The sequence below is a fragment of the Trichosurus vulpecula genome, chromosome 3 (assembly GCF_011100635.1).
Source record: "Trichosurus vulpecula isolate mTriVul1 chromosome 3, mTriVul1.pri, whole genome shotgun sequence".
NCBI classification, from domain to species: domain Eukaryota; kingdom Metazoa; phylum Chordata; class Mammalia; order Diprotodontia; family Phalangeridae; genus Trichosurus; species Trichosurus vulpecula.
In genome coordinates this window covers 420957979-420971952 of record NC_050575.1, presented here as the reverse complement: position 1 = coordinate 420971952, position 13974 = coordinate 420957979, and the positions used below count along the sequence as shown (strand labels likewise).

Sequence of the window (13974 nt, the reverse complement as noted above, 5' to 3'; positions counted from 1 at the left end):
ACAAGTATCCCTTCTATAGCCTTCCCATGGTCATTTAGTCCCTGCTTTATAAGCCTGAAGGGGCATTGGGATGGCTCACCCCAATTTACAGGACCTGACTTGCTTTCCCCCAAGGTCTCCTCCAAGCGTGAGGTTCAATGTCAGAAGGAAAGGGAAGACAGGAGCTTCACTTTTGGAGAATGAAGGGTTTGTGGGGGTGGTCATCACTGATAACCTGGGGCAGAAACTTTCTGGGATTCTTTGAACTCTTCCTGCCTGAGACTGAGCTCTCTCAGGCCAGCTCCCCTGGATGCATGCTGTTATTCTGATTTCCATACTTCTATGTCCAGTGTGGATGGAGACCTCCAGCTTTCCTTCCCAACAGGGAGTCGATTTGTTAATAATCAGAGTGAACACAGGGAGGGGTTTTGTTTTTCTTTTTTTCTTAATGGAAAAGGGGGGAGTGGGAGGGAAAGAAGGTAGATGTTTGCTGATTAAAAAACTAAACTAAAATTTAAAATTATAATGAACACATCAGCCTTCAATGTTTATAAAATGCTTTACACATGACCTCACTCGATTTTCGAAACAACCCTGGGAGATTGTTGTTGTTCAGTCTTTTTTCAGTTGTGGACAACTGTCCATGACCCCATTGGGGGTTTTCTGGGGAAAGATATTGGAGGATTTGCCATTTCCTTCTCCACCTCATTTCACAGATGAGGAAACTGAGGCAAACAGGGTTAAGTGACTTGCCCAGGATCACACAGCTAGTCAGTGTCTGAGGCTGGATTTAAATTCAGGAAAATGAATCTTCCTGACCACAGGCCCAGAGCTCTGTGCACTATGGCGCCTCCTAGCCGCCCTGAGGGAGAAATTCTCCTATGCCAACATTTCCCAGAAGAGGAACCTGAGGCTCAGAGAGGTTAAGAGATCACACAGGTGGTGTCAGAGGCAGGATTTTAATCCAGTCCAGCACTCTCTCCACTAGAACATGTTGCCTTTAGAAAACAATCTGAACAGCACATGTATCAAGAACCCACTGAAGTGGACAAAATGCTTTCCTCAAATACCTCTGGGAGGGAGGCTGTGTGAACATCATCAGTCTAATGTCCTTAAAGACTTTAGTCCAGGGGTGGGGAACTTGTGCCTGGCCTTCTAAATCCTTAAGTGCAGCCTTCTGACTGAAAATCCTTTAGGATTTGTTCTGTAAAATTTGGATTTGGTCAAAAGGCCACCCTTGAGGATTTGGAAGGCCACGTGTAGCCTCAAGGCTGCCAGTTCCCCACCCCTGCTTTGGTGTAGACTGTGAGTGACGTGACAGCAGAGACTGCTGCTTGTCTTTGTCTTTCCAATTCCTAGCACAGTGCCTGGTACACAGCAGGGGCCTAATAAATGCTTGCCCTCCCCACTTCCCTTCAAGGCCAGAGAGCCCATCTGCCTCAGAATTAAGAAACGAGCCCAAGGCTTCGGGAGCTAAGAGCCCACCCGGCTTCTGGCCACCTGTACCCGCAGCCTCCTGCTACAACCCTACCCTCAATTTATTCTCTTTGCGGTTAACGATGACCGCCGTGATCTGCTGGTCCATGAAGATCAGGATGGTCACCAGGAGGGCGGGGAGGGCACTGGCGAGGTAAATCCACCAGGGGTTCTTCCCGAAGGGGAAGATGAACCAGCCTCGGTCCGCCCGGGTGGGCTGGAGCAGGGGAGAAACCAAAAGTTACTCCTCCCCTGGACCCCCGCCGCCTCCTCCCGGACCCCCGCTGCCTCCCCCCGGGCTCCCCACCGCCTCCCCCCTTCCCAAGAAGCCACGGCTCCCAGGCCCCACCTTTCCTCCCCCTCCTCTCTTTTCCCTTATGGCATTACCTTAAAAACCGTTGGCACCTGGAGCTTTGGGGTATTGAGCCCAAAGAAGCTGTCGAGAGCCACGAAGGCCAAAATGGACATGAAGATAGAGAAGTCGCTGATGAGCTTGCGCAGCTGAGGAGAGAAGACATCAACAAGGAGGAGGTGGGGAGGATGGAGAGGTAGGACCTGGGTCAGCCCTGCTGGAAGAGCTGGGGAGCCGCCAGAATCAAGGACTGAGGATTTCCCGTCCCACCCATGAGCGCTAGAGTGTTACATCAAGAGGAACACGCCTGGACCTCCATCATTCATTGCCTCGGTGACTTTGTTTCCTCATCTGTAAAGTTGGGGGTTGGGAGTAAGTGACCTTGAAGGGCCTTCGGGGTCTAGACCTATGAGCTTGTGGGCGATCGTGGGCAAATCTCTAGGATGGAGCGAAGGCTGGACTGGGCGGCTTCCGAGGTGACTTCCTGCTTTAAATCTGTGGTCTTTTGTCTAAAACAAGTCGGCATGAGTCGAATTGATCTGCTGCTCACTCAGACCTGGGGATCGTCTAGACAGCGTTGGGCCAACAGCTAATTATAGGTGAAGGTTTTGCAACAATGTAAACAAGGCTATAAGAAAAATAAAATGTTGCAACAACCTAAAATAACAGTTTCCAAGAACAATCCTACTTCCTTTCTCCAGCCTTCCCAAGCCAGTGATGAGCACTGGGAGCTAACGGACCAGTGCTTCCCGTGCAAGCTAGGCAGAGCCCTAACAAGGGTGGGGTGACTAGGGCTTTGGCCCTGGACGTAAAAATATACACTCTAGCCTTTTTGTTCAGGGTCAGATCAGAGCTGTGCAGCTGGGGAGAGAAGCTTGATTGCGGGTGTTTAAAAGAGGTGATCAGAGAATTGAGTTAAAGACAAGAGAAAGAGGGGGCTCCTCTACTAAGCAGTAGCAAGCTTTAACCTGCATCTTCAGGTCAGTGGTAATGGTGGATGGGGGCCCTTTCGGACTCAGGGGGATAAGCAAGCCCCAAGTTAGTTCAGGAATTAGAGAACTGACCCCCCCCCCCCCCCATGCTTCTGATATCCTATAAGGGGGTGGATGTGTGGGTTCAGGATCCCTCGAAATCCCTTTTCTCCTAGGGCTCAGAGGTTGTGCACATGGGATCCCCTTCTCCTCCCTGATCAAACAGTACCTTCAACACTGACCCCTGGAGGACCCTTACTCCCCATGTTCTGTGTTGGTGAGAGACAGATGGGATATGGGTCAGATCCAGGCTTGCTTTATAATAACAGTAACTTGCTTCTCGGGCAGTTGGTGGTGCAGAGGATAGAGTGCTGGGCCCGGAATCAGGAGGACCTGAGTCCAAATCCAGCTTCAGACACTTAGTAGCTGTGTGACCCTGGGCAAGTCACTTCATCCTGTTTGCCTTGGTTCCCTCATCCGTAAAATGAGCTGGAGAAGGGAAGGTCAAACCACCCCAGTATCTTTGCCAAGAAAGCCCCAAATGGAGTCACAGAGAGTCAGGCATGACTGAAGTGACTCAACAACAATTGCCTCTCGCTAACATACCCTTTGTTTCTTCTTCCCCACACCGAGGCCAAGCAGCACAAGCTAAATCCTCGTTTTATGAGGTCCTCTTTCCAATCTTTGAGGAGAGAGACTGTGCCTCCTTCCAGCCTTCTCAGGCTAACCAATCCCACTCCCTTAAGAGAGATAGTGTATCGAATTACGCATGAGGTGGTGACCCCCATGGGTGCAGCGTCACGTTTAGTTCAAGACGCTGGATTTTGTGAAGGACACGGCCAAGATGCAGAGCTAGAGAGGGGCTCCTCCAATGGCTGAGGCTCCTGTCCTCTCCCATTCAGGTTGGCCACCTTTGTATGTTCCCCAGCTCATTGATGGGGTGTTCAGAGCCATGGGATGTCAGAGCTGGAAGGGACCTTGGAGGCCATCTCATCCAGCCCATCCCCTCCACGACACATCCCACGAGGTGTGTGTGTGTGTGTGTGTGTGTGTGTGTGTGTGTGTGTGTGTGTGTGTGTGTGTGTGCTGTGAAGTGACTTCTTGGTCAAGCACCCCACCCCATGCCAGGCTCCTTCTCTGAAATCCCCTGATTCTCCTCTATCCAGGTACCAGCCCCCAAGGCAGCCTTTTCTATCTCTGCAGAGCTGTTATTGTATTGTTAGGAAGCTCTTCCAGACCTTGAGCCTCAGTCTGTCTCTGCAATTTCCCCCCCTTGTTTCTGGTTCTGAGAGCATGTCTGCTTTTCCTCCATAGGACAGCCCTTAAAATCCTTGAATATAGCTATCACATCCCCCTTCCTTCTCATGCAAGTCTTCTCTTCTCTGGCCTACACTTGGACTTAATCCTCCTACAGTGCAATCTCCAGGCCTTTCCGCATCCTCTGTGCCCAACCCTGGCCACTTTCCAGGTGTCCTTCCCAAAGTTTGGGGCCCAGAACCAGACACGTCCTCCAGACGTGTCTGAGCAGGCCAGAGGAGTGCTGGACTAGCACCTCCCTAGCTTGGACATGGAGTCTTTCTTAGTGCAGCCTAAGAAAGCTGGAGCGTCTTTTGTGGCTGCCACAGCAGCTCACCGTTAAGTTATGCTGCGCTGGCAATTCCCAAGCACCCTCAGATCTTTCAGATGATGCTCTCCCATCTTGACTCCCTCATCTTGTACTTGTAATGTTTATTTTTAAGCCCAAGGGTGCTTTATATTTATTAGATTAAATTTAATCTGCTTGGATTCTTCCTTATGTTGTAGCCTGTGGAGGTCTTCTTGGAGCTGAATGTGCTGCTCCAGAAGGGGGCTGACCATCAGGGCAGAGGTCAATGGGATGATCAATCACCTGCCTCATGATCTGTGAAAAAATATCCTAGATTTTGCCTTCTTGGCCCACTTTGCCCATCACAGTCAAAAAATAATGATGACGAATTAGTGGCAGGACTAGGCTTTTGTCTCAGGGTTCCCATCTCTAAATGAAGTGTTCCTTTCACCAGGGAGCACTGGGATTCCTGCTTACAGAAAGTCAGCCCAAAGTCTTCACTTTAGAATCCAAAGGGTGACGACCCCAGGAGGTTCCCAAACCACAGACGGGCTTCTTACCTTGGTAGGGAAATAGCGGCTGAACTTGAATTTCTTCAGGGACAGGGTCATGGAGTATGTCCCGAAAAAGAGGATGAAGGACATGAGTGCCAGATCTGGGACAAACTGGCAGGAGTTCCCCAGAAGGCTCCCTCCGTACTTCAGGCACTCCTTCTTGCTCAGCTGGGACCAGTCCAGAGCTGTCAGGTTAAGGGGATCATCCTTGGGGTCCAAGCACAGAAGAGAGGCAATCAGATTTGTACCATCCCTGCAAACCTCTGGATACAGCCCACAAGTCCTGCCCTGGGACAGCAATTCCCAAACTCCCAGAAGGAGACATTTCTCATCGTGAGGAGCCTTCTTGGTGGGTCTTTAAGGGATGGTGTCCTGTCCATTCCCATTTCTGTACAATTGTGCTCTAACATCACTTACTCAGCTACTCAAACCAGCTTCCTAAGGCTCAGGTTTGACCATGGTACTACCTTGCCCCAAATCTTTCAATGGCTCTGACTCAACACATCTCTGAGCTGGAAGGGAGGGACCTCAAAGGCCATCTCATCTGGCACACACACACACATTACGATTCTCCTCTGATGCTTCCCTGTCCCAAGGTCCTTGAGCTTTTGTTGAAAGTTACCAGGAATGTGGAGATCCATCTTTCCTTACCTCCTGAGGTAGCCTGCCTGTTCATCCTTGGACAGCTCTCAATGTTAGACCAAACCTAATCTACCCTAAATCAAAATTTCTACCCATTGCCTCAAATTGAACCCTCTGGGGCTCATGAATTAATCAGTCACAAGCTTTTAGTAAGCATTTACTCTGTGCCAGGTGCTGTCTAATCCCTCTTCTTTCTGACTGGCTCCCCTCTGACCTTCTCCTTCTAGTTAAACATTCCCAGGCCGATTGGGATCCTGGCATATTGGAAGCCCTTAAATACTTGTTGATAGATCAATTCCTTCTACAGAGCCTTGTTTAAATATGATCCTCAGGCTCCTCTCTAGTCATTAGCTTTTAGGGGTTTTTGACAAAATGGGCAGCCTAGGATCAAACACAAAACTGCAGATGTGGCCCGACCAGATATGGGGTGGGGGAGCTTACACCTTCTACGCTCTGGATACCACAGCTCTCAAGGGGACCTCAAAGCATATTGGCTTTTTTGGTTGTCATATCACACTGTGAACTCATTGAGCAGCATTTAGTAAGCCCCTACTGTGTGTTAGGCACATTCTGAGCTGGGCTAAAAGAACTGAGCTCCTCAAGTGGCATCGTTATTTGTGATTTGGCTTTCCTTGTGAATGTGTCCTTGGGTAACAGAACCTGAAACCTTGGTGCCCACTCTTCACACAGCAGATGCCCACTGAGTAATGAAGGAGAGGGCTGGCATCATTTTTCCCTAACTTGGTAGCAAGCTCCTTCCATGAACAAATTCAATTCATCAAACATTTATTGAAGATATAGTTCCTGCTATCCTTCAAGAAGCTTTTGATTTACTATGTGGCTAAGACATGGATATAGAGAAATATAATGAATGAAGTTTGGGAGATTCCAGACACAGTGCTCTGGGAGCAGCAGAAAAGGCTTCATTTGTTCATTTATTCAACATTTATTGAGATCCTACCATCAGCAAGGTCCGCTGTGATGCAGAGGAGAGAAACATGGAACGCTAGAGTTAGATACTCATCCAACTTTTGGATTCTCCAGGGCTATGTCAGGAGAGGGCACTAGGTGGCACCACAGTGAACAGAGCTCTGAGCTTGGAGTCAGGAAGACTCATCTTCATGAGTTCAAATACAGTCTCAGACACTTACTAGCTGGGTAACCCTGGGCAAGTCACTGAACCTTGTTGGTCTCAGTTTCCTCATATGTAAAGTGAGCTGGAGAAGGAAATGGCAAACCACTCCAGTATCTTAGCCAAGAAAACCCCAAATGGGGTCACAAAGAGCCAGACATGACTGAAATGACTGAACAACAACAGACATGCCAGGAGAGTGTGCGTTCCAACATGACCTACCTAGCTAAAAACAACTGAGTATGGAGTATTTAATCTGTCATCTTATGAGCACCCATGCTAAGAGCTAAGGGGCTCACCACCAGCTTAGCCATGTTCTTAGCACCCTAGACTCCCCCAGGACATCTAGGTGAGATGGCTGTGAAAGGTTATATCTTAAGGAGGAACAGAAGGATAGGCTGGGTAAAATGGAGCTAGGGAGCGTGCAGGAGGGGGAGGGACAGGAATAATGTTGTATTTTTAAAATACATGCTTATGTGAGAAGATCCAGGGACTGAAGGGGGGAGGCAGAAAGTTGAGTGATGTCATTAGATGCCACCTGAACAGAAGGTGGAGACAGAGGAGGCACGTGGGAAACATGTCAAAAGCCAGAAGCATCACGTAGGAGGATCCCAATAATCCATACATCTGCTGGAACTCTCCCTGCTGGAGGGAAGACAGCTCATGGTTCCCTGGCTTGTTTATGAGAATTTCATCATCAAAATGGTGAATGAACCAGGGAGGGAAATGGCTGGATCTCATTCTTACCAGCAGAGAATTCAAGGTGGCTGAGACAGAAGTGATGGAAAATCTGGGGGGAAGTCACTGCTGCATTTTAGGATTTGTGACAGAAAAGGAGACACTAGGTGGACACAGTCTGGTGTGCAACCTTGGTTTTGGTAGAACAAATTTCAAAGGATCAAGAGAAAAGATGGATTGTCATGGACTAAAATTCTCTAGAGAAAGTCAGTCCAGGTAGAATGGGAGGCTCTCAAGAATAAGACTGAAGGTAGAAACATAAATTTTGCAGTACTCGTTTTGTAACAGTAGAATTTAAGCTGCTTGAGGGCACACTCATTTTTTTTTTTTTACCCTCCTACTACTCGGCACATCATTTGTTGTTCAGTCATGTCCAGTTCTACATTTTCCCACAGACAAATCCACGGGGTTTTTGGGGCAAATAATAGAACAGCCTGCCATTTCCTTCTCCAGAGTGTCCCCATTTTACAGATGACGAACTAAAGCAAATAGGGGTTAAGTGACTTGCCCAAGGTCACGCAGCTAGTAAATGTCTGAGGCCAGATTCGAATGCAGATCTTTCTGACTGCAGGCCTGTGCTCTATGCACTGCATCACCTCCCTACCCTTTGGCAAATCATGGGGTTTAATCAATGTTTGTTGATTCATTGATTGGTAAGCAATTCCAATGAGAAACTGTCCAAAGGGACTATAATGTGAATGTACCGGGGACTCACCAACTAACAGATTTTTAAAATTCATGCAAAGGAGGAGGAAGCAAAGGCAGACTGGAGAGGATGAATCCAACACCTTGGCATGGCCCTGGAAACAGAGCATCGGGAAGGTTGCTGGGGAGAATGGGCAGGGGAGGGATGCTGCTGTGGGCCAGGATAATGGTGGAACTGGGGAGACAGGAGCTAACATCCCTCCTCCTCTCTCCATGCTTCAATACCATCGGAGACTTCTATGAGCAAGGAAGCAGTTGTGTAGATCTGGAACGTGGGGGGCAGGGTTTGGGTGACCCCAGGTGGATCATTGAACAAGAAGAATAGAAAAGGTTTAAGACTTGAGCAGGAAGCTCCTGAGACCCCAGGAAATCACCCTGCTGATCTTTTTAACTGCCTTGGGAATTGCTTTTACCAAGGAATATTTGAATATATTTTTATTAAATGGATTGTATGTTTGAATCCTCAGAGTCTGAATGATCCATTGTATTAGATGTCGAATAGCAGAACAGAAAGAACCTAACATGACAAAATGTCTTTTTTTTTTAAAAGTCACATGTTTGACAAAGGCCGAACAAAAATAATCAATGGGGAGACAAAATGGAGTTAGCCGAGAGATGGTATGAAGACCCTGGGCTGCCCTTGATGAGTTGAAGTCACCAGGCCCAGATGCACTAACTTTTGGGTACTGAATGGACTGGCTAAGCCACTGCCAGGGACATTAAAAAGCTTGTAGAGCACAGGAGAGCTCTTTCCAAAAGAAGAGAGTCTCTAGCCTATAGACCAGTGAACTTAACTCTGACTCCTGGCAAAATTCTAGAATGTATCCTCAAAGGGCTTCTTAGCAAACATCTGGAAAGGGGATCCTGCTGTTTTCCTCAAGAGCAGGCCTCCCCAAGCTAACTCAGGCTTTTTTATTTTTCTGGTAGGACCACAAGAAAACTTGCAGAGCAGGAGAATGGTATAAATATAGTTAACTCAAGTTTTGACCTGAGAGGACTCTTTCTCTCCCTCACTCCTTCTCCTTCTGCCTCCTCACTTCTGTCTCTCTCCATCATTTTGTCTCTCTTTCTCTGTCTCTTTTACTGAACATACCAGTCTATACCACGAGGAAAAAGGAAACAAAACTACTTACCAGAGAAATATTAGTGTTGTTTGATGCCAGTGGAGCTGAAGCATCGAACGTTGTTGTATTTGCTGTGGAAAATGAATTTGTGAGTGAGTCAGCCATTTCCAGAGAGCAGCTTCTCTGTGTGCACCCCTGCACTTCCCAGCACCCCACTTCCCCTGCCTTGGCACTCTGGAGCCAAGACTTCAAAGAGCCCCGACTGTCAGACCTCACACCTTGGGGCCTCTCTTAGCCAGCTCTTTCTGATAATAATAGAAACGATCATGCTAATAATACTATTAAGAAATGCTCCTATTTATACTGTTTTAAGGTTGGCAAAGAGCTTTATATCCATCTTGTCTCTTTTGGTCTAGACTTGGGCCCCTGTGTTGCTCAGAGAGGTGTAAGTGCAGGTCACAGCTTTTTTCACTGGATTCAATGAGCCTGGCTCATCGATTATCACGAATTTCCTGCTGGATGCTGAGGGGGTGAAGGCCAATGCCAAAGTCCACGATGGGAAGCCTAGGTCCATCAGCAGCTGTGTCCCTGGTGAGTGGGACACCGGGTGATTCACTAGGGCTCAGTGACCCCATTTCTAGACAGTGGGGCTGATCCTGGCTTCTAAGAAGCCAATGGCACATGGCACCCAAGGGGAAGAATTAGGGGCTGGAGCACTCAGGCACCAGAGAGAGGCCTTGGCTTGACATTCTGGCTCTGCTATCAACCAGCTGTTGGGCCACGGCCAAGTACTGCATCTGTCTGAGCCTCAGTGTCTTGATAGGCCAGGTGAGCCTGAGACAAGCATTAGCAGCCATGGGCTGGTTGGGAGGGAAACTCTGTGTAAAGCATGACTGCTCTAACCCAGAGGCAAATGATCAGCCAGCCTAAAAGCTTTGCTGCAGTCACCTGCTGACTTTGGTACCTGCCCCTTCCCTTCCTGCCCCCCACCTTTCTGGGAGCATTCAGAGGTAGGAATCACTTGGCTGTTTGAGGCCCTGCCTTTTGGGTCACCAGACCAGAGGACTCCCTAGCCCTGGAGAAGAGCCGGGGCCTGGGGATACAGTCACAAAGATGCCCATGCCTTCCGTGGACACCTCGTGTGAAAGTTGCCTGAGCCCCCTACACCATCCTGGGAATCAGGAGATCCAGCTCCCAGCCTTGGTTCCTGGCTCTTCCGTTTGCTAGTTGTGTGACCCTGGACAAGTCACCTTCCTTTGGGGGCAGGGCTGTGGGGGAGTGGAAGGAGTACTGAGGATGTTGGTCTGAAGCCTGGCTCCCTTGGAGACTTTGGGCGAGCCCCTTCAGCTTGAAGAGCCCGTTTCCTCATTTGGAAGAGGAGGAGGTTGGACCAGATGACCTCAGAGATCCCCACAAGCTTGAATTAAATGATCTCATGACTTGGGTGGGCTTTGTTCTCCTCACTGCCAAATGGGAATAATGGTGCATGTTTTACCTTCCTCAAGGTTAGAGACAAGAGGCTCGCTAAAGTCTGACCAGGGTAAAAGTTGGGCTTCTGGTTCCATAGTACAGGGGAACTCTTGAGTGGGGAATCTCCTTCTACCAATGGAGAGCAGCCCCTTCTTTAGAGAGCTGCCTAGAACATGAAGAGATATGTGACCAGCTTAGAGTCACATGGCCAGTATGTATCAGAGGCGGGTCTTAGAGCTTGACCTTCCAAGCTTGGGGGTCAGCTCTCTACACACCATACCAAAAACTATAACATCTGCGAACTGTAAAATCCTAGAGAAAGGGGAGTTATAATAACCATTATGATTTACCCCTCTCCTTACTGTCAAGAGCATAGGACCAGAAGATTTGGAGCTGCAAGGGACTGAGAGATCATTTAGACCAAATTTAGACCTTATAGATGAGGAAACCAAGGACGTTTGGGAAAATCTCTCTTGTAAGCAGCTGAGAGGAACAGAAGGAAAGGGGCCTTCTCCTGGTGAGAGCCGAGTGGCATGTCTGAGACATCTCTAATTCTGATATGGCTGTGACAACCTTCCTGAAAGTCTCCATTTCACAAACTTGCATTGGTTAAAACTAAAGGCCAACAGCGGGTATGATGTTTTCCAGTGTGGAAATGGAGACTAGGAAAAACAAAAACTCTGCTCTACCTGCCCTGAGCTGAGGGTCCCCATGGGGAACACTGTGGAGAGAGGCAGGAAGATGGGGGCAGAGCACCACTGTTGGGGGCCTTCTCTCTATCACTTCCCTTGGCAGGCCTCTCTTCCTTTTCTCTTCCTCCTTCCTTGCCCTGTCTTTGATACCTTTTCTCTTCTCACAGGGTCACAGATTTGGAGGGAGAGCACAGATTTGGAGGGAGATAGCAGATTATTTGACCAATCCTGACCTGAGTAAGAATCCCTACCCACTATGGCTTATCTCTCCTCCACATGACAAACAATATGTTGAAGGCACCTCTCAGAGTCAAACTCGGGGTCACTCTCTCTCCTCCCTTTTTCTATCCTTTCCCTCCCTTTTCCAATCTCTCCTTCTCCCTCTCTCTTTTCCCCCACCCCCTCCCCACCTCTGTCTGTCTCTTCCCCTGTCTCTTTCTCTCCTCTAGATGTGTGATTTCATCAGTGCAGGGTGGTCCCAGTGAGGGAGCTTCCTCCAGAAGGGCACGTTGGCAACTGGTCTGTAACATCTAGTCTTAGAGAGTTACTTGGGGAACTGAGAATTTCTGGGTCACCCACAACTAGTAAGTGTCTGAGATGGGTTGTGAACCCCTGCTTTTTTCATACATCCTCTTAATCCTTTTCTTCTTCCTTTCTTTTTCTTCTCCTCTTCCCATGTCTCAGATGATTCTGTGGCCCCCAATGGCCTCCACGAGCCCTGCTTAGCAGAGCCCTCAGGATGGCCCCAGACCCCCTAAGTATTGAAAAAAAAACTGGGGTCTGTTCAGAAACCTTCCCTTTATCCTGTGTCTATATCTCCTACGTACCTAGTTTTTCACATGTTGTCTCCTCCCCCATTAGAATGGAACCTCCTCCAGGACAGGGACTGCCTTGGCTTTTCTTGGCATCCCCAGAACTTACACAATGCTGGGCAAATATTAAGTGATTAATAATTGCTTGTTGACTCAACTTCCCCTTTGTGACTACACACTCTTCCCCAGTCCTTTGTGACCCTGTTTTACAATATCTTTCTTTTTCTCCTGAAGCAATAAATGGAAAAGTATAGAACTGAGAGGCACGTACCCTGGGGCAGCCTTGACGGTGGTCTATGCCCAAAGGGGCTCAGCTGCTGTGGTTTCTGTACCCTTTGGCGCTAAGTGAGCAGTGGAGGAATAATTGTGCTCATTTATAATCACAGCTCTTGCTTCTACAGCTCTGACATTTTTAAGACATGTAAGGATTATTGTCTCATCTGACAAATGAGGAGACTGAGGTTCAGAGAGGCCGCACCAATCCTGCTACTCCTCCGTAACGTCTACATCATATGTAAAGTGGACGAAGCACTTTCCCTACCTCGGCTCATCTGATCCTCCCAATAGCCCTGTGAGGCAGGGGCTACTTTAACCCCCATTTTATAGACGAGCAAACTGAGCTGAGAGATGAAGCAGGATTCGAGGTCAAGACTTTTGACTCCAAGTCCAGAGCTCCTTCTAGAGGCTTGCTGTTATGTACTTAGTGCCTGGCACATAGTAGGTGCTTAATAAATGTTGATTGAGGAAATACACTTTGGGGGAAATTAAGCCAGACCATCATCCTGCTGTACCCTGCACTAGTGCCCAATGAACCATGGAGTCAGTGGATGCCCACCACTCCCTAAATGTTAGAGCTGTCCAAGAGACCACATGGGCCCTGACAATTAGGGAACTGGTTGTGTGGCTTCCTCTGAGTCATGAGCAACATCCCCAGAGTCAGACCTTGTTATGGTGCCTTCTGCTCTAAACCACGGTTATCCAATCTAAAAATACTGTTTGTCTTTATGGAGACCCTTACATCACTACATCAAGGTGAGGAGGCCAACATGGCGGAAAGGGTCCAATGTTCATGGTTTGCCTTGATACTCACTTGGGTTTGAAAGCAGCCAGATAGCAATGTGCAGCAAAGATAAATAGGGTAGAAATCAGTTACAATAATAAAAAAGCCACAACCAGAAAGAAAAAAGGTTCCCCAAAGAGAAGAGCTAGGCCCCCACCCAAATGACTGAGTTTTACCATCTAATTGAGTTGGACTGTAGATTTCCAATACAATACAGATAAACTACTGGAAGGCAAATGGCCCATGAGCTATGAAGGGAGGAACAGGTATTTGTGTAAAGAAACATCCTTGTCATTCCCACCCTCCATCCCACAGTGGGAGGGAGCTGGCCTTGCATAGTGGCAAGAACCCTGGACTTGGGATTGGAAGTCTGAAGTTTGCACCTGGCCCTAGAGGCCACTGGAAGGCTCCATGACCCTCAGCAAGTTGGAATCACAGAGTTAGATGGAAAGGGGAATTAGAGTCAACTCGTTCAACTCCTTCCTTTTACAGATGAGGAAACTGAGGTCAAGAGGAGTGAAGAGGCTTGCCCAGCATCATACAAGTAGTAGGCAGAGGGCCAGGAGTGGAGTCTGGGTCACCTAGCTCCAAATCAGGCCCCTTGTCACTACCCCACACTGAGTTCTTGGTTTCTGCATCTATGAGATGGAAATTGGCAAGCTCTGTGCTCCCCTTGCTTCCAGGGCAATTGGGAAAAAACCCTTCATTAGTCATAAAGTCTAGGTTCTTGGGTCCTGAACCT

The 13974-nt window shown here is 48.3% G+C and overlaps 1 protein-coding gene across 1 annotated transcript in view; it reads right to left on the bottom strand.

The window, feature by feature from the left end:
• SLC4A5 (solute carrier family 4 member 5) overlaps positions 1-13974 on the bottom strand; it is a 101196-nt gene that overhangs the window by 14848 nt on the left and 72374 nt on the right. Inside the window, exons 14-17 of the mRNA XM_036749467.1 lie at positions 9268-9329; positions 4924-5124; positions 1843-1956; positions 1511-1672 (exon numbers count right to left, since the gene is read on the bottom strand). Coding sequence (XP_036605362.1) covers positions 1511-1672; positions 1843-1956; positions 4924-5124; positions 9268-9329 — 539 coding nt within the window. The remainder of the gene's footprint in view (positions 1-1510; positions 1673-1842; positions 1957-4923; positions 5125-9267; positions 9330-13974) is intronic.